The sequence below is a fragment of the Vigna angularis genome, chromosome 3 (assembly GCF_016808095.1).
Source record: "Vigna angularis cultivar LongXiaoDou No.4 chromosome 3, ASM1680809v1, whole genome shotgun sequence".
Classification (NCBI taxonomy): Eukaryota; Viridiplantae; Streptophyta; class Magnoliopsida; order Fabales; family Fabaceae; genus Vigna; species Vigna angularis.
This window is the reverse complement of record NC_068972.1, coordinates 604,912-622,940: the sequence shown is the minus strand read 5'-3', so window position 1 is coordinate 622,940 and position 18,029 is coordinate 604,912. Positions and strand designations below refer to the sequence as shown.

General features: G+C 34.0%; 2 protein-coding genes across 8 annotated transcripts; both read right to left on the bottom strand.

Moving 5' to 3' along the window:
- Positions 1-340: 340 nt before the first annotated feature.
- LOC108326647 (nifU-like protein 4, mitochondrial) lies at positions 341-6,355 on the bottom strand. Of its 4 annotated transcripts, XR_008247598.1 has the most exons (7): positions 6,053-6,339; positions 5,821-5,982; positions 5,559-5,734; positions 4,757-4,860; positions 4,226-4,337; positions 843-1,020; positions 341-766 (listed from the first exon to the last, which is right to left on the bottom strand). XR_008247598.1 is itself a non-coding variant. In XM_017560250.2 (6 exons), exons 1-6 carry the CDS (start codon positions 6,237-6,239, stop codon positions 949-951), a joined length of 813 nt encoding a protein of 270 aa, XP_017415739.1. In that variant the 5' UTR covers positions 6,240-6,355; the 3' UTR covers positions 341-948. The 4 variants fall into 4 exon arrangements, 3 of the variants coding, with proteins under 3 accessions (XP_017415739.1, XP_052730262.1, XP_052730261.1); XM_017560250.2 differs by having other exon boundaries at positions 341-1,020; positions 6,053-6,355; XM_052874302.1 differs by lacking the exon at positions 4,226-4,337 and having other exon boundaries at positions 341-1,020.
- A 1,605-nt stretch (positions 6,356-7,960) lies between these two features.
- Positions 7,961-13,810, bottom strand: LOC108325867 (uncharacterized). Of its 4 annotated transcripts, none has more exons than XM_017558972.2 (5): positions 13,566-13,810; positions 13,155-13,436; positions 12,670-12,929; positions 9,781-12,572; positions 7,961-9,684 (listed from the first exon to the last, which is right to left on the bottom strand). In XM_017558972.2, exons 3-5 carry the CDS (start codon positions 12,691-12,693, stop codon positions 8,319-8,321), a joined length of 4,182 nt encoding a protein of 1,393 aa, XP_017414461.1. In that variant the 5' UTR covers positions 12,694-12,929; positions 13,155-13,436; positions 13,566-13,810; the 3' UTR covers positions 7,961-8,318. The 4 variants fall into 4 exon arrangements, with proteins under 4 accessions (XP_017414461.1, XP_052729988.1, XP_017414462.1 ...); XM_052874028.1 differs by having other exon boundaries at positions 13,365-13,436; XM_017558973.2 differs by lacking the exon at positions 13,155-13,436.
- Between the last annotated feature and the right edge of the window lie 4,219 nt (positions 13,811-18,029).

The window sequence follows — 18,029 nt, the reverse complement described above, 5'->3', positions numbered from 1 at the left end:
GTACCTTAATCCAACTTTGTGTTATAAAAAAATATAGTTTAACACAATCACTTTAGAATTATTATTATAACATGCATTAATACGTTAAGTTAAAAATATAAAAATTAAAATAAAATATTAATAGTTCAAGTTCTCAAATGAGTGTTTTTCTTTCATTAGAGTCAAAATATTATCCCTTTAATATAGTACAGGATTTTAGAATCAATTCAACGATGATGAAACAATCTAAATTGTTTAGCGTAATACTGGAATGAGCACCACTAACTGCTACTTCAAACTTTTGAGCAGTACCACTAACAGCTCATATTGCAATCCACAAACCAAACTCATATTTGCACCATTGACACAACACAAAACATAAGTTAATCCAGTAAAATAACCTCCAATACCTAAATAGGCCAGGTATTAAGAGATGTAAAATGTGGGATAAAAGTAGCATTAATGAAAAGTAGTAGAGTTGTATGAGGACCAATGCAAGAATTCCAATAACAGGCGATAAAACATGAACGTGCCATGCCTGTTACTGTTCTCCCTGACATGCACATAACATATTCCAACACTACAACGATGAAATAGGGGTGTGTCTGAAGACATGCAACGGCCAAACAGTGCCTTGTACTATTCCAACAACCTCAACATAAAGGAATGACCAAGAATACAGCTAAGGGGCAGAAAAATATTGGTACAGCACCTGGTCTCTCTGTAATGACATTGTGCATTGTGTTATTAATTTACCTTCATCCTGTGTCAGCAAGATCCAACTATCCTGGAATGATGATGTCATGCCTACTACATTGTATCATACTCACGACTTATTAAATATGTAATTTTAGTACACTCACTTTTGTTTCTATCCCGTACTGCTGTTGCATTGTCTCCGTTGAGTGTGAAATGCATGCATGACGAGACTAAATGCAGGTAGCTGTTTTGAGCAAAAACAACAAAATTTCAACTACTCATTTGTCCACTTAATGTTGCTTCATCATCCTGAGCATCCAGTTCTTGTTCCACACCCTTGACCTGTAAGTGCGGGAGGCAGCATTAAATAACGCTTTAAGCAAATATAGTATAAATGAATAGTTCATATAAAATTCATTTTATTATCTCTCATTGACTAACTTAAATGATAAATACTATAGTCCTTGTATTACAAAATTCAATATGAGAAAATAGAATAAATAATGTGTACAAAAATTCCATTGCCGTTTGATCAACCGCTATGTATAATAGCAGTATTTAGAGTTATATCAATTGATGGTTCATTTACTGATTATTAGTGTAAATTATTTTACAGTAATTGTGAATAGAGATTGAACTCAAAAAGATACTATACTCCTACAAATTATTGCTGAAAAATTTGGATTAGCTAATCTTTATAACAGGTAAGTATAATCCATATTCCACAGCTTAATGCAATTGTCAAAAAGACAACTGACAATTCTGACTCAACGTACAATGAAGGAAGGAAGGAAGGCAGGTGTATGCAACCCTGGTCACCTTATTCGGTAAAGTATTAAGTAGTTGGTTATCCACTTTTAAAAATTAGCTTTTAATAGGTAGGTTCCACAAGTATTTAGGTGTTTATCACATGCTCTCCATCTAATTAAAAATTATACAATTATCAAATTTTACAAATTAATTTAATTAGTCCCCTAACTTTACCACTGTAATATGGGCCAAGTTAACTTGATAATGTGCAGGGAGCATGCAAATGATTTCTGTCAGATCCTATTAAAACACACTCAAAACCCCAAGTAGTGGGATCCATGTGCCAAGGAGAGAGTGAACGTTTCAGTGAGTGGTGGAAAACAGGTGGCTGCAGGAGAGTGGCCGTTCGGTTTGGGTGACGACAATACTTAATGCCAAATTTCAAATGTCGTGCCACTTCTCTGCATGCTTTCCTTCTTCTCCAAATTGCTGAAAACGTTTCTTCCTCCTTCTCTCTAAAATCTCCACCTTCTCTCTAAGAAAATCTCACCTTTTCTTCTTCTGATCACCTCTTAAGCACCGTTTGAACATTCCCAGCGTCAAGAGCTTTCGTGTAAACTGCTCGGTTTGTGATTCTGAGCCAGTGAGTTTCTTTCTCTTTAGCACGTTCGTTTAGTCTCGCATGCAAATCTCTATTTCTGGTCGCCTGAGTGAATCGTATAATTCTGAGTGTTTCTGGTTTTCTGTTTGGTTCAGTATTCCTAAAACGTAACTGTCGAACGTTAAGTTTTTGGTAGTGGGGAGCTCTATTCTGCCTCGTTGAGCGTTCGGTTACGTATAGAGGTAAGGGAAGCTTATATAATTTGATTAAATTCTTGTTTTGAACGTTGGTATGTTTGCATGATACGTTGTTTGATTATTTGATAAGTATGAAATATGTGTGTACTGCTTGTTTGGATGTGTGGATGGATGAATGATATACGTTGTGAACTGAGGGATAGGACTTGATATTCAAACGGTAGTACTCTAAGTAAAGGTGATAGTATGGTCGAGCGTCATTAGCGAGCGTTCGGTTCTTCTTGGAAGTGCATGGTCTTAACTGATTCCTCATGCTTTAGGGATAGTGTCTAAGAGTCTTTATGTAATACTATATAGGATTAGGTAAACTGTGACCAAGAGTTCGTATTAACCGTTCAGTTTTCCTTTGAGCGTCCGTCTATATTAAGTTCTTCTTCTACAAGGAATTTCGTTAATGAAGATCGTGTTATAATACTAGATATGTATAAATGAGTGTTCGGCCTAAGTGTAGACTTTCTTTAGGTTTCCTAAACAGTTTAGTTAATGTATTATATACTACTTAAGGTCGTAGACGTTATCGTTCTTTTTCATTAAAAATAAGTGTGGCGCAATTATATATATATATTCTTTCGTTTTATGTAAGTTTATTAGTGCTCGGTCTTGGACCAAGCGTTCGATCTCAATAGCGCTCGTTCCTGATAAGTACTTGGTCTTGGACCAGCGCTCGTTCGATAGTGTTCGGTTTCTATAGAGCTCGGTCTTAAACCAAGCGCGGGGTCTTGTTTCAGTAATCTATTATTACCGTTTTTAGAATAAGAGTTTTCAGCCAAACTCGATAGCGTTCGTTACTTCATAGTTTCTCATCAGTATTAATATTGGGTGTCAAACAGTGTTGGTCTAGACCTAGAGTCTTAGTACTCGGCCTAGGCTTCATGTCGTCCAGTTTGAACTCTTAGGGGTCTGTTTATTGAGGTGGATAAATTCGTAAATAGCGCTCGATCATGTTAGTTTCTAAGAAGTGTTATTCCAGTTGTACTTGTGCTATGATGAGAACGTATGATCTTATTTCATTTGAATATATGGATGATAAAGTATGAGAGAATTTGAAATGTGATGTGAATGAAATAGTTTGGTGATGAACGAGTATTCCAGGGAGGAATATCTCAGATAGTGGTTATTGAATTGTAAAGTATGAATGTGGACAAAGCTTAGCGGGTGTTTATCCTGATATTCCATGATTACTCATTCTCAAGTAGAGAGGAGTAAGTCATGTGTGGGAATGGCAGGAGATCCTAGTCCATAAGGTTAACTTGGACAAAATGGATTAACCTCGGGTGGCAGCTGTTGAGGGCATCCCAGTTACTACATCACCCGGGTGCACGAACGTCGTAGCTACACAAGATTCATACATTCCGGACAGTCAAAGTCAAGTGGTCGTTCTTTGCATGCCATGATGTATGAATGATGATTTGGGTGTTGTTGATTTAATTATGATTGTTGTATGTTGTCATGGAATAAATTAAATTACATAAGCTTACCTTGTTTATCATTTTGTTTGTGTTGTGCGTCTTGTTGTTGTCCTGTTGCAATGATCATCCTTGTGAATGTGAGCATAAGGAGAAGAGCTGCTGGAAGAAGTATTGGAAGAGGCGGAAGTGAAGGCCGAACCTTAGGAACGTTCAGTCTGTTATTAGCTTTATCTTTTGTAAGACCGTTCGGTATAAGTTATTTTGTACACCGTTCGGTCTAATGGTAGCTAGCGTTCGGTTTTAAATTTTCCTGCTGTTATGTAAGGTCGGTCGGCCGTAATTGTATCTCGCTAAGTGTTGAACTGATCTGTAGTATTGTTAATATGTGATTATTCTCGTATATAGTTTTACACTGTATTTTTGGGATGTTACAATTTCAATGCTAAAGGAAGATTAAGTTCACCATCAGGTATGATAACAATAATAAATACATTGTGCTCATCACAAAAAGATATTGCCAAATTTGTTACCTCAGGAACATAATGCATCAACATATTTTCAATGCCTGATTTCAGAGTCACTGATGAACTTGGGCAACCACTGCATGCCCCTTGCATTTTAAGTTTTACTATTCCAGTATCTCTGGAGAAATCCACAACATAAAATACCAGTCAGTAAAAATATCAGTCAGATAATTGACCAAATATTAACACTTAGTACAGTATAGTCAGTAACGGCTCCGAGGACAATTCATGACAGTAGGTTAGTTTAGTTAGAACAATTGACATGTTATATGTATAAAAAAAGAGGGAAGCAATAGAATGAATGTTTTTAGATTGGGAGGGAAAGCCATCACAATGGCTCAAGAATTTCCTGGGACTTGAGGAATATGCTTCTGCACTATCAATTTCCTTAGGATCCCTCCTAAGAATTGTGCAATAAAGTTAATTTTTTACCATCTGTTTTCCCATTTTCTTTTAAAGTTGTATCAAAAGTTAGTCTATTATATATCCATGCTCTTCCTCGATATTTTTAAAATAAAGAAGTTAAAAGGAACTTACGGGTCAAAACCTCTATATACGATGTCCCCACCATCATCTTGCACTGCTGGCCGAATTCGAGTCTCTAACAGCTCCTTGATCATCGCCACTGTTTCAGAATCATCCTGTATTAAAACAAGTATACATACCATTTAGTTCTGCCCTTCTCAAACTTCCCATATACTACAAGATCAAGACAGGCAAATCTCATACTCCGGGACACTCCGACCATTGTACAGAATCTTAAAAATACTGTCTGCATGTTTACTAAAATAACATGATTAACTAAGATATTTGTTAAAGATCTCATATTTACTATCAATATGATAAATAGTAGTGTATATAAGTTAAAGACAACTCTCACACGAAGAACTAACTTTTAATGTTGTTCCAAACCAGAACCTTAAATTCTAAGATGATATAGGAGACTTTGCCAATGATTGCTGTTGGACATATCAGACCAGGATCAGATCACCCGTCCGCACACGTCCAATCCTACAAACTTCTGACTCGAGATGTCCAATCCGTTATAAGAGGTGCAATAATTGCTTCAAGAACCAGTTTTCAGAGTTCAGTCAGGTCAAGACTCGAAATTCTAACACTTAATATTGCGAACCGCACATAAAAAACAAAGCCCAGATTAGGAATTGAATAAAACCCTCCGTGCAGTTCTCTTTTCTCTAGGGATTTTGTTATTGTTCTCCTACGAGGATTAAACACCCGAGAAACTCTAATCCTGACCGGTGACCAGTACAACAAATACCTAACAAACTGCAACTAAATCCAAGTCACGGAGTCTCACGAATTATCGAAAAATGCTTACTTGGTGAATAGCCGTGTCCATGGCGGCGGCAGCTTGAGAATCTAAAAAGAGAGGCTGACCGGAAGAGTAGAAATCCATAATAGCGGCAAAGACCTCGGGTTTCAGAAATTCCCAGGCAGCGTCTTCCGATTTCGTAACGGTAACGAAATCGGATCCAAAGAAAACGCGAGTAACGCCTGCAAGGCAAACGGGGAGGAAGCCGATAGAATCCCTAACAAAACAGGAAAAAGGGAAAGCGAAGGAAGAAATGAAAGAAAGAGACCGTCTATTGCGAAGAGCGATTTGGCGAGGGGGGAATTCATGGCGGAGCGAGGGTTAGGAAAGTCGGCGCTTCCAACCTGCATGACAGGCTTGTCGGGATAAAACATGAGAGAGGAGGGATTGGGCGTGGCCTGCGTTTGGATGAACATGCTCCTACGTTGCCCTGTGAGGTCAGAAATGAAAACCCATTGCATTGGAAAAATTGAGAAAAATGGAAGAAGAAAAGGACAAACCGGTGGAGAATCGAAAGGGTGGTGGGTGGCGGGAAGAGGAGAACTCATTGCGGCGAAAGGGCGCGGTTGCGCAGAGGCGGCGTGCGATAGAGAGCGCAGTGTTATTATTGCTAACTTGCGCGGGTTGTTGGAATGGAAGACGCGGACGTCTTGCCAATCGCCAGAGAGTGGTAGCACTACCTCTCATTCTTGGTGTCTTGCTCCAGTGGTTGATCAACAATTTCTCAGACCCTAGCCTTCTCTATTCGTCTACTGATCAAATATTAGTACTGCTAATTTCCTTCTTCTTTTTTCAAGTAAGACTTATTTTTAGTTAGATATCATATATTTATCTAGTATAATTTTTTTTTTTGTGTAAAGAGTTATTATCTTTTCCTTTATTACAATTGTGTGTGTATTTTCCTACTGTATTATTTAGATTTTTTTTTATTATTTAGCCTTTTATTACTATAATTAGTTACAATTGTTTTTAATCTTTCTTATTTTGTATACATCATATTATTATAGTTTAATTATATTTATTGTAGGTTTTCTTATCAAACTAGTGTACTTTTTCTTTATTTATAAAAATAGTCACTTAAAAAAAATAGATATAGATCAGTTGTGTCGTTTTTACATAATTTTATTATAAGAAAAATCTATTAAGATAATGTCACTTTAGCATTTTAAATTAATCTCATGTTAAAATGACAATTTTAATTCAATTTTAGTAAAAGTTATGTTAAAGTAACACAATTTTAACTTAAAATGGTATGAATTGAAGTGGTGTAATCTTCACATAATTTCAATCTAAAATATACAATGAATTAAGTTGGGCTAACGATTTATTCCTATTGATAACTTTTTAAAATTTTAATTTTAGTAAATTGGTAAAAAAAAACATAACCACTAAATAAAATAATCACATTTGAAACAATGATCACTATTAGTTTATTCTGTTCATTAAAAATATTAAAAAGAGAATTGACATCTAGTTTTTCTTCCTTGTAGAAAAGTAAAACGTCAAACCAAAAGCATATTATATGTAATTTTCAAACACACAATTCATAGAAATTGTAGTTTATGAAATAAATTGTCCTAGACAATAAACTAAAATTATATACGTAATCCATATATATTTTATGAATCAAGAAAAAAATTTTAAAAAAAATTAAAAAAATTTATATTTTAGTCATATATATCTTTTCTGATGATGGTCTAGTTTGAATCTAACAATAAAAAAATAAAAGATTTGTCCATAGATTTGTGATTCTTCCTTTTTCTTTTCTACCTTAAATTTCAAACTTCACCTGTTGTTCTTACATGTAAAAATAAAAATAAAAACAGTCATTCTTATTTTAGCTTTACCTAGTAATATTCATCAAAACAAAAATTTAATGAGAAAGAGTAACAATTGCATTGTTTTTTCAACTTCTATAATGTGAAAAAATGTATTTTAATAAATGAGGAAAAAAAATACATGTAATTGTTCTAAACTGTTATTTAGAAATTAAATAAAAATATATATTAAGTTTATTCTTTCTTCTAATTGAGATTATGATTTTTATGATTTGTTATAAAACAATGGTTGATTGAAGAGCAGGAGGAAGAAGAAAAGGCATAGTAGCTGTCAACAGCAGAGTGGTTATTAAATTATTGTGATTACAAAAATAATTTACTTACTCGGTAACCAAAAAATTGATAAATACGAAGACACTCGTCGTCATGGACGGCAGGAAATAAGTGTTGGCGTGAATGAATAAAATTTTGTGGTGGGTTGGTTCTCCCATTGACCACATAATAGCGGTCGCTGTCAATAATTGACAGATTAAACTTCATTTAATGTTATTTATCTGCATTTAATATACCTTTCCTTGATTTTTAATTTTATTTTAGTACTACTTCCCATTGCTGGTAGGAACAGGAAAGTGAAAAGAACCAATAACATCATTCCAGTAAGTAAATTATTAAAAATGAAAATGTCTGTTGGGTTGCATGCACATTACCCTTCCTCCATTCGGAGCCACACTTCATCTCATTCCTTCACCAACCCTTCATTTCATAATTTACTTCTTCCCCTACAAATCTTTGCCACATTTGATGATGCGCACGCATGCTTTTTAGAATCTAAAGCTATAGGTAGTAGTAAGGAAAAGGAGCATTAGTATTATTATAATCTAACTCTAATTCTGTAGGTGAAAAACCAGCAAATGTAAATTCCATAATACTCCTCCAACATTCCGCAGGAGGCTTATGTACTATCCATAAGAAGACTATGAGGGGGAAATCAAAATCTTTTCCTCTTCACCCGTGAAATATCATCAAAACTGTCGTCACTCCAAACCTGTCCTCCTCCTCCTCCTCCACCACCACCACCACCATGTCTGAAGTTCTCTTCCTGCTCATCCATATTTCTTGTTCTTCTGGGTGGTGGCACATTTCCCGGTCGCCCCTTCATTCGCCTGTCAAAGTCCCTTTCCCGTATGTTGTTGCCTCCTCTTTCATGAAAATCTGAATCATCTGAACAGAATCTATAGTGCCTAGGTCCCTCTTCTGCATTAAGGTGAAAATTCTCACCAACGTTGTTATTGTATGGAGGCCTGAAAGTACGCACAGGTCCTCGTCTCTCTCCAAACCTTCTTCTGTCCTCACCGTTTCCTTCACCACTAAGCTCGAGTAACCTACCAGAATGCATGGGGCCCCCAAAGTAGTCATCATCGTTATCCGTGCGGTCCCGAGGATCTACAACATCAAACCTCCGGTTCCTGATTAGAATTCGACCAGACCTTGGATGCCCATGGTCCCTGGCAGAATCAATGTCCCTCATATCATTAGAAGGTCTTGACATAAACGAGGGTGAACCATGTCTCCTCACCACTCTCTCTGCAGGGAAAACAGGGCGATCGGGGGACCTCATTCTGTCAACCCTGTAAAACGGTGATCTTCTATGGTTTAGTTCCGGATGTCCACCAAAACTATCAGGGGATCTTCTTCTAGGAGACCTCCTTCTCGGAGATGACCATGGACCGGGTGAGCGACTCCTAGATCTTATGGGTGATTTGGAACGCATTCGAGGAAGGCCTCTTCTCGGCATGGAAGAAAAATTCCTACTCCCCCTTGTAAACCGACCATCCATTCCCTCAAATGTCTGGGGCCGTGTGAACATTGCATCCAAGTTATCCTCAGGCAAACCTCTCAAAAATTTATCATTGTGCCTCACCCCAACCAAGTCTGAACCATCACCAATACATCTATTTGGACTAATGTTTCTTGGATTTCTATGACCAATTTGGATGCCATCTCTACCTCCTGGTGAACGCCTCCTTGGTGCTATATAAGAGCCATCACTCATCGGCTTTCTGCCTAATCGACCATTCCCAACATATGAGCCATCGGGTGCAACATTGTTGTACTCCAGATCAGTATTGGCAAAAGCAGATGCATATTTAGGCCTCGGCCCACGGAACTGATTTGGACCATTATAAAACTCGCCAGAAAATTCACGGTCAGATTCCCATTCACTACGAACTGAGTCTAGACGACTATTGAGTCTTCCTCGACCACGCCCAAAATTCAACCTAGAGTTTCTAGGGGACATATCCTGATGTCTTTCTCTTGAAAATTTGTGAGGGCCATCAATATAAACATCATCTCTGAAAATTAAAACAAGAAGAATACGACTTGAGGATACGAAAACAAACTCAGTGGATAAAGGAGAAATAAGTTATTCATACTACTAAAAAGTATACCTTCCTCTCTGTAATTTATCCCCATCAAGTGCGTCAGACAGTACATCTCTTGCAGGTCGAGATGACAGTTGTGATCTGCCCGAAATGGACCTAGTTTTACCAGGGGATGAAGAACTAGTAGCTCGAGACAGATCTATAATTCTACCTGGATTACCACCATTATTAACATCTTTGGATGCATCATTGGCATTTGCAGACAATTCCATATTTGGCAATTCTAGATCAGTTTGTTTAACAGTGTCAGTTGTTTTGACAACCTCATCAGCACATTGGACATCAACCCCATTGCTTCCATCAGTAGCTTGATTGGAAAGTGATTCTGTCACCAGAGCTTCAGAGACGTTTTTACCTTCCACAAGATCTAATGCTTTCTTTTGCAAAACATTAACTGGTTTGTTGCCATGAGCAGCAATGCTGGACTTCTCGTCTTCCAATGATTCTTGCAGACACACATTTTTGTCAACGACCTTACCAGACCTCTCGTGCATTTCAATGTCCATAGCATCTTCACAATTTATTTCACTTTGAATTACAGTCTTGTTGTCATTTTCCACTACCTGATATTGAGCGGCACAATCACCACTCACCATTCCTTTCTCCATCTGCTTATTTACAAAGTTACTACAGTCAGGGTGCTCTACTTCTCTTACCTCACATATGTTGTCCTCTGCTATGGAAGGATCCAGTGGTTCCCGAACCTCACCATCTTCATAATCATCATCTTCAACATACCGCTCAGTATCCACAGGAATAGTTACAGCATGATTCTCGTCTGACTCGTAATCGGAACCATAAGAAACATCCTCCAACATGTCACCTGACAGGGTTATCTTTTCTTCATCACTTGCACAGCCTTCAGCAGAGCCCCGGGTAGCAGCCAGAGGCTCATTCATGAGTTTCAATCTGCATGCATCACGATTGGCAGCATTTTTTTCCTCGGTACTAGCAGAAGAAATTTTCAGACCAGAATTTTTCAACTCTGAACCATTATCAACCACAGGCACAGTAACTGCTTCTATGGTATCTTGCTCGGAATTTAAACAAGTTCCATGACAAACTTTCCCAACATTGTCTCCATTCGTAGAACTAATATTTTCAATCTGGCTTACTGTGTTTTCACTGGCTGATAACTGTGCTGTACACCCAGGTTTCGCTTGAGGACAAGCTGCCTCGGCAGATATTTTTGTATCAGGCACAATAGACATCGCCAATGAAGGAGAAGAGTCATCCAATCCTTGTTGTAATTCTTTATCCAACCGATCCCTTTTATTCACAGCAGCATTGGAATTTTCCTGATTACCTGTATGGTCTACTTCCTGTTTAACTGAGACAGCATCAGCTTTCATTAAACTGCTAACATTGGACAACTTAGAACATTTTACAACGATAGGCGGAAATAGTTCTTGTTTCACAGTCACGCTGTCCAATGAACCCGGCGTAGAGGTATTAGCTTCCTTCAATTCCTTTTTCAAGTTCCCATCAAACGGTTCTGGCTTTACCAGCCTAAAACTAGAAGTATTTGCATCACCTGCTGCCAACGCCACACTAGGTAAGCTTACATTGGGAATAGAACTACCAGAATTCAATTTAACAGATAATTTAGCGGGCTCTTCAGTATATTTCTGAAGAAAAGGAGTAAGAGATAGATTACTGGAGTCACCAAATTTACATTGCTGTCCACACATCGCTGATGGAAAAGTGAAATCTTTTTTCTGACTCTCTTCACACACTGGCTTCACAGATAGAACACTTGTTGGTCGGGTCATCCCTGTAGAACACATTAACTGCTTTTCAACAACTAAATTTTCAGTAATTTTCAGCCCATCAACACATGTTTTAACCAAGCCAGCTTCAGTCCCAGATTCTTCCCATGCATCCATTGTCGTATTAAGATCCCAGTTTGCCCTGTTAGAATGAACAGGAGTCTTGTTCCTATCAGTTTTAGCATCAGTATTTAAACTGTGAGAACTGCAGTCTTCCTTGCTTAAAGATAATTCCAGTGAGACAGATTCCGATTTCTCTATTTTTAGGCGACTCTTGTCATTCTCCACACTTTCAACAGCTGGAAAGAGGTGTTCCTCTAAGCTTAAAGATAAACTAGTACTTCCTGAAACTAAAGGACTCTCTTTTCTACAAATATCTTTGACATTTTGCTTGCTCACTTCAGTTCCAATGCTAAGAGCAAGACCTTCCTTTGCAGCCAATAAGAGTTCAGGATTGCCCTTGATAATTTGGGATTCCAACTTTTTATTGATGTCTTCACTGAGTAGCACAGTCTCTTTGCTATCCCTGACATCCAAAGTACACGATTGCGTACCAAGGTTTGGTTCCTCAAGTTTCGGAATAAGGAAGATAGAGTTGCTTTGCCCCGTGTTCGCATTGGCAACATCAGTACTTGCTTTCTTATCTTCAAGCGCAGGGATTCCATTAGCATCAGATAAACTAGAAGAACTAGTAGAAAGAGTTGAACCCGGTGAGGTGCTTGAATGTTCCTTCCGTAAGGCATCACTTTCTTCTGAACGTGAAGCCTCTTCCAAAGAGGACGAAAAAGGCTGAATAAACGGAAACCTTCTTTTCTTGATTGGTGCACCTGCAATACTGGCATTTGATAAAGTTGATCCTTGAGAAGTGCTTGAATTTTCTTTACGTTGTAACTCAGTTTCTTCAGAGAGAGAACATGGTTCCTCAGACACAGGTGAGGAAGAAGGCTGAAACGAAGGAAACCTCCTTTTCTTGATAGGCACACCTGCAATTAAACCACTAAACTGCCCAGCATAGGACTTTACCCCGGTCTGTCAATAGAAGATCAAGTAATCAATATCCAAAAAAGAACAAATTGGCATGCTTCTCTAATCGTAGTTAGCTGTAAATCAGAAAGGAAATAAACACCTCTTCATGTCCTGAAACAGGCATGACTCCAAAGTAGTCTTCTAAAGAGCTCACAAGTCAAAAACCCTTCTTTTAAACTTTAGTTATTACGATTGAATAGCAAAATCCTCAACAAATTTATTGAAGTAGGCTACAAAAAATCAGGCACTGAATTAACCATAGGTAGGCATATATATCCTCTAAAAAGCTTCTCCTTTCCGAGTAAAACAATCCTAGCCTTACTCTCACTTCTAAGGTAAAGACAAAGAAGTGGCGTCAACCTGCAAAACACAACACAGACACAAGATCGTAAACTCCCATGAACAGATTGATTACTGGTTGCGATCAAAGCAAAAAACAATTTAACAAAACATCAGTTTGCAAATTTAATTAAGCCTCTGGTCAACCAAATCCCCTCGTAAAGTTACTTAGATCCAAAATTAACTGCCAAATACAATCATAATAAACAAACTCCACACCAGTCCCTGTAAACACTTTGAAATCACCTTAAAAGGCAGACAACGAGCAGAAAACACAATCCAAGCAAATTACCAAGAGAAGATCCACCATAAAACGACCAACAAGGCCAAAATTCACCAAAACAGAATCAATCAAAAGACGAGAAAAAAGATCCGCTCGATTACATCATCCTCGTTCATCAAATCAAGCAGAAACCCAGGAAGAACCCCTTTCAACTGCAAAGTTAGAATAATGACCTTGAACCGATAGAACCCATGAAAGCGAAGAAAGGGGTCTCAGAATCGAGTGGCGTGGAATCAGATCTAAACCTAGAGAAGAAAGTAATAAAGTATAGGGCATGGCATCATCGCAAAAAAAAAAAGAATCGCAGGGCACGGAAAATTCAAGGAGGTGCAAAGGAAAAACGCCAGATCTTGACGAAAAAAGCAAAGAGATACCTGAACCCGATTGGTTGTGAGAAAAAAAGAGATAAAGAAAACAAAGGGGTTTGGTTTGGTGTGGGTTGAGGTCAAGCTCTGCAACTTCCACGACACAACAAACAAAGTGGGAAACCAAGAAGGAACGAGCGAGAAAGAGATAAAAGGAATCTCTTTCTCTCTCTATGTCTAATCTCTTTCTTTCTTCTGTGTGTATCTATCTAGAGAGAAAAAATTAGGGTTTGCGGTTTTATGCTGATTTTATTGACTTTGTGAAAAAGGTAGCTTATCTTCGTTTCTATATATTCTATTCCACCGACGTGACGCATCAACTAACCTATCGCCATGTGTTATCTTCTTCCACGTGACCCCTTCTCCGCTGTTGATTTTCTACCTTTTTTTTCCTCCGTCCGATTTAAAGTGGTGACTTTTATTGTGGTTCTTTCACACTGGCAACTGGACTTTCCTGTCTCTTTCTTTCAATATTTAACCTAATTTCGTTTCGTTATCACTTTGTTTATTTCAATCTTCAATAGACCAAGAATAAAGTATGGTGCAAGTTGCCCAAAAACGTCACTTTATAATAATTCATATAAAAAATATCCTACCACTTTACAGCGAAGTTTTAAATTACTTAAAACTATACTCACAATTAAACTTTATCATAAATATGTTTTTTTAAATGTTTATATCAATAAATGTTTGATTTATGTTAAAATTTAAATATAAATAAATAACCCCGCTTTTGATATTTGTCTGTTATTATATTATAAAACCCCTAATTTTTAATGCATAAAAAGATATTAACTTTCTACAGTATAATTTTTTTTTTTGTGGTTGATTTTGTTTCAAATATTTGTACTTGTTAACTGATGTTAGTTATTATTATTGGTATTTACTTTAACTATAACTTGTGATTTATGATACTTATAAAAATTTATGAGTATTTTTTTCATCGTAGCTGCTTAGTATATTATATTGCTGTATTAAAAAATTAAAAATAATTGTAGTTTATACCTTCACTTTTTTGTAAATTTTTTTCAACTCTTTTAAATTCAAATCTTTGGAGCCTGGTAACCTGCCAAAAGTAAACATGGTAAATTCTTCTTATGAATTATGGGCTAAATTATCACTAATTATAAATAAATAAAATAAATACATTAATGTATACAAATTTTATATATTTTATATATATTTCCATGTGTACACGCATATATATATATATATATACATTTATTTCATAAAATAATAGTGTATACATTATTGAAAATAATTCTATGTGAATTCTTTTAGTGATATTATTTTAATATGTCCTATTTTAATGGAAAATTTTGCCTATCAATAGTACTCAAATTTAAATAAAATAAGGTTAGAATGTATATGTCTTATCTATTTCTGTATTGATATAATTGTTTATTAGGTAATTTGAAATTTTTAAATTAATATTTTTATTCCTAATTTAGTAACTTACTTTTAAAATATATATTTAATATTTCTTATTTTTTTTATAATTATTATTTTTATTTAAATATTATTATTAAAATTTATACAATTATAACTTTGATCTTGTTATTTAATATTAAAAAATATATTTTTGTACATTAAATATTTGATAGTGTTAAATTTTATTTATTGTAATTTTTATTTTTATAAAAAATAATTAATATTTGAAAGAATAAAATAATATGTATAAACACAAATATGAGTATATTTATTATTAATAAAAATAAAATGAAACAAAAATTTCATACTAGTGTATATAAAAATTAAAAAATTAAAAAATTAGAGTCCATTTGTATTTGAAAATTATATGAGATTATTATATATGCATTGATCCCACCTTCTTGTCCTACATCTTTGTATGGCAATTATAAATGGATAATTGTGCATTTTGTGCCTTCCTTAGGTGACATGTGCTTTGGAATATATTTAAAACAAAATTCATAATATTTTAATGATAGATAATATAGATGATATTTTAAATTAAATGTTTTTTATATATGATTGAACAACTTCTTTTATATATTTATTATAAGAAAAAAATATAAATATTTGTCTATAAATGATTTTTTTTAAATTCAAATTATATATAAGTTAAATTGTGTAAGTTATATTTTTTATGATATTTTTATTTTTATTTATGTGTATATTTATTTTAAATTTATACATTTCTTCTATTTTTATCTTTAGGGATAACTTAGGAAGAAATTCAACTTAAGATGCTTATTCAAAAGTTAGGTAAAGCACATTACTTGTTTCTTATATGTAGTTTGTGTTATTGTTTTCCAAGTAGAGTTTGAAACTATGTAATGACAACTTTAATAAATAAAGTGTTTGAAATTGTATAAGTACAAATAGTGTTTTTAATGTATTATTTGCGTTTTTAAAAAAGGTACATAATTTTCAATAAATTTATCCTATGTTTTAGTTTAAAGAAAAATACTTAAAAAATAGCTTAAAAGAGTCGTCTGTATATATTTTCTTAAATAAAATTACATAATTGCATTTTAAATTATCGTTACTCGAGAACTTAATTAGCTTTACTTGATAATTTGTGTTTTTATTTTGAAGTAATTGCTTTTCACATATGTTCTTGAGGCTATCAATAGCTATTTTTTAAGAATAGATTTCTTAAAAAATTGTTTTTTTAAATTGAAAATTTTAATAACTCGTGATAAATCATACCTATATATGTTTTATTTTGGATATTTGCGACACCAAAGCACTGTAATAATAAAAATTCAATATTGAAATGAAAATATGGAGTTCAATTATTCAACTAAAGTTTTTTTTAATATTATTACTAACATGCGGATATTACTAAAAAATAATGTAATATAAGAAAGTTTTTTTTTTACCGTTTTGAAATTTTCTACAAATTTTCAGCAGTTATATTAAATGCATAGTTAAGTTTGGAATCTTTTACGAAAATAAAATATGACAATTTATGAACAAAACGGTTGGTAAGTATTAAAATATTATTTTGTTTTTTATAGTTCCTAATTTTCTCCTTTCTAAACAGATTCATGTATTTTTATTATACTTCTTTAATTTACCTATTTTTCATTTTAATTGTTCTTTAGTTGACCTATTTTTTCACTTTGATAGCCATTCAAGTTACCGTTTTCATTGTCATTAATATTTCAATATTATTCTTAACCCGTTATATAGATATTATAGTTAGGGAATATTGTTTTAATTTTTTTGTTAGTAAGAGAAATTATTATGAGTATATATGTATTGTTGGTGTTGTTATATTTTTCTTTTTATACATAGAATTGTTAAAACATTTCTAATGTTTTATATATTTTAATGAAATTATATTATTTTGTTTTTGTGTTGATCACTAAATAGTCAAGTACAATTGACTACGTAATGCTATTTTAAGGGACTTTAAGACCGAACATTAATGTTGGGACAAAAATAAGGTTTTAAAAAGATAAATTATTATGAAAAAGTAGTTTTAAATATATCATTGTCTCCTTAGTTTTACAATTTTAAATAGTATTTTTTTCTTGGGTTTCTATAATTCTTCATTGAGAGACGAACCTCGTTATCTTTATACTTCTAATAAAGGGTTTGTTATGGTAAACATATTAATCTTATATTACATAAGATTAAGGGTAATTTAAATACATTTTCTTCCTTCAACCATCTTAGACAAATTGTAACAAAATTTCAGACTTCAAAGCATATAATACTTTGAATATAATGATTGACTCTAACGATAATATCTCAATCCGAGGCAAAATTAGTTGGATTTGTTAGAAATGCACAACGGAATGTTTATGGGTGGACAAAAACCAATAAGGTTGAATTAGTTTATTTAATAAAAACTATGTCTTTTAAAAAAGATCTTCTTATAAATTGATTTTATAACAAAAATTGATTTTTTATAACTAATAATAATAAAGATAAAATCTATAAAGCAAGATAAATTTGCATAAGTAATTTTAGACTGGTTCGGATAAAAAAAACTCTAGATCCAGTTATTAATCTCTCTAATCACTAAACATAACCAATAACATATAAGAGGATAAATTTAATGTTATATCTCTCCTGACACATAAATGATGAAGGTCTCCTTTTACACATAAACGACGAAGACACACAAAAATGAACAACTTTTTCAATAACAACACTCAATCACAAGACACATTTTCTCGCTCTACTCATGATAGGCTTTTTAAATCTCATTTTCGCATAGAGAGTTTCTCTATCACACAACTCTTAAACTAGTGATTTTTTTAAATTAGATTTAGAAAAATTATATATAAACCATTATTCCTTAATTTGAAAATCACATAAAAAAGAGAAGAGTCTTTAACTGTCATCAATAATAAATTATCATAAGTCATAATCGATTATTTCATAAACTATTTTAAAAATTATTTTTTCTATATAATAAACAATTATCATAAGTGGTAATCGATTATTAAAAAACTATTTTAAAAAATATTTTATCTTTATAATGATAGTTATCAA

Excerpts from the sequence above, each read along its gene's own strand:
- LOC108325867 (XM_017558972.2), bottom strand. The coding sequence starts at position 12,693 with ATGCCTGTTTCAGGACATGAAGAG. Across the intron at positions 12,573-12,669 it reads CTGTTTCAGGACATGAAGAG|ACCGGGGTAAAGTCCTATGC; the intron begins GTGTTTATTTCC and ends TTCTATTGACAG. Across the intron at positions 9,685-9,780 it reads GATAAATTACAGAGAGGAAG|AGATGATGTTTATATTGATG; the intron begins GTATACTTTTTA and ends TTTAATTTTCAG.
- LOC108326647 (XM_052874301.1), bottom strand. The coding sequence starts at position 6,239 with ATGAGAGGTAGTGCTACCACTCTCTGGCGATTGGCAAGACGTCCGCGT. Across the intron at positions 5,735-5,820 it reads ATCGCTCTTCGCAATAGACG|GCGTTACTCGCGTTTTCTTT; the intron begins GTCTCTTTCTTT and ends TTTGCCTTGCAG. Across the intron at positions 4,861-5,558 it reads TGGACACGGCTATTCACCAA|GATGATTCTGAAACAGTGGC; the intron begins GTAAGCATTTTT and ends GTTTTAATACAG.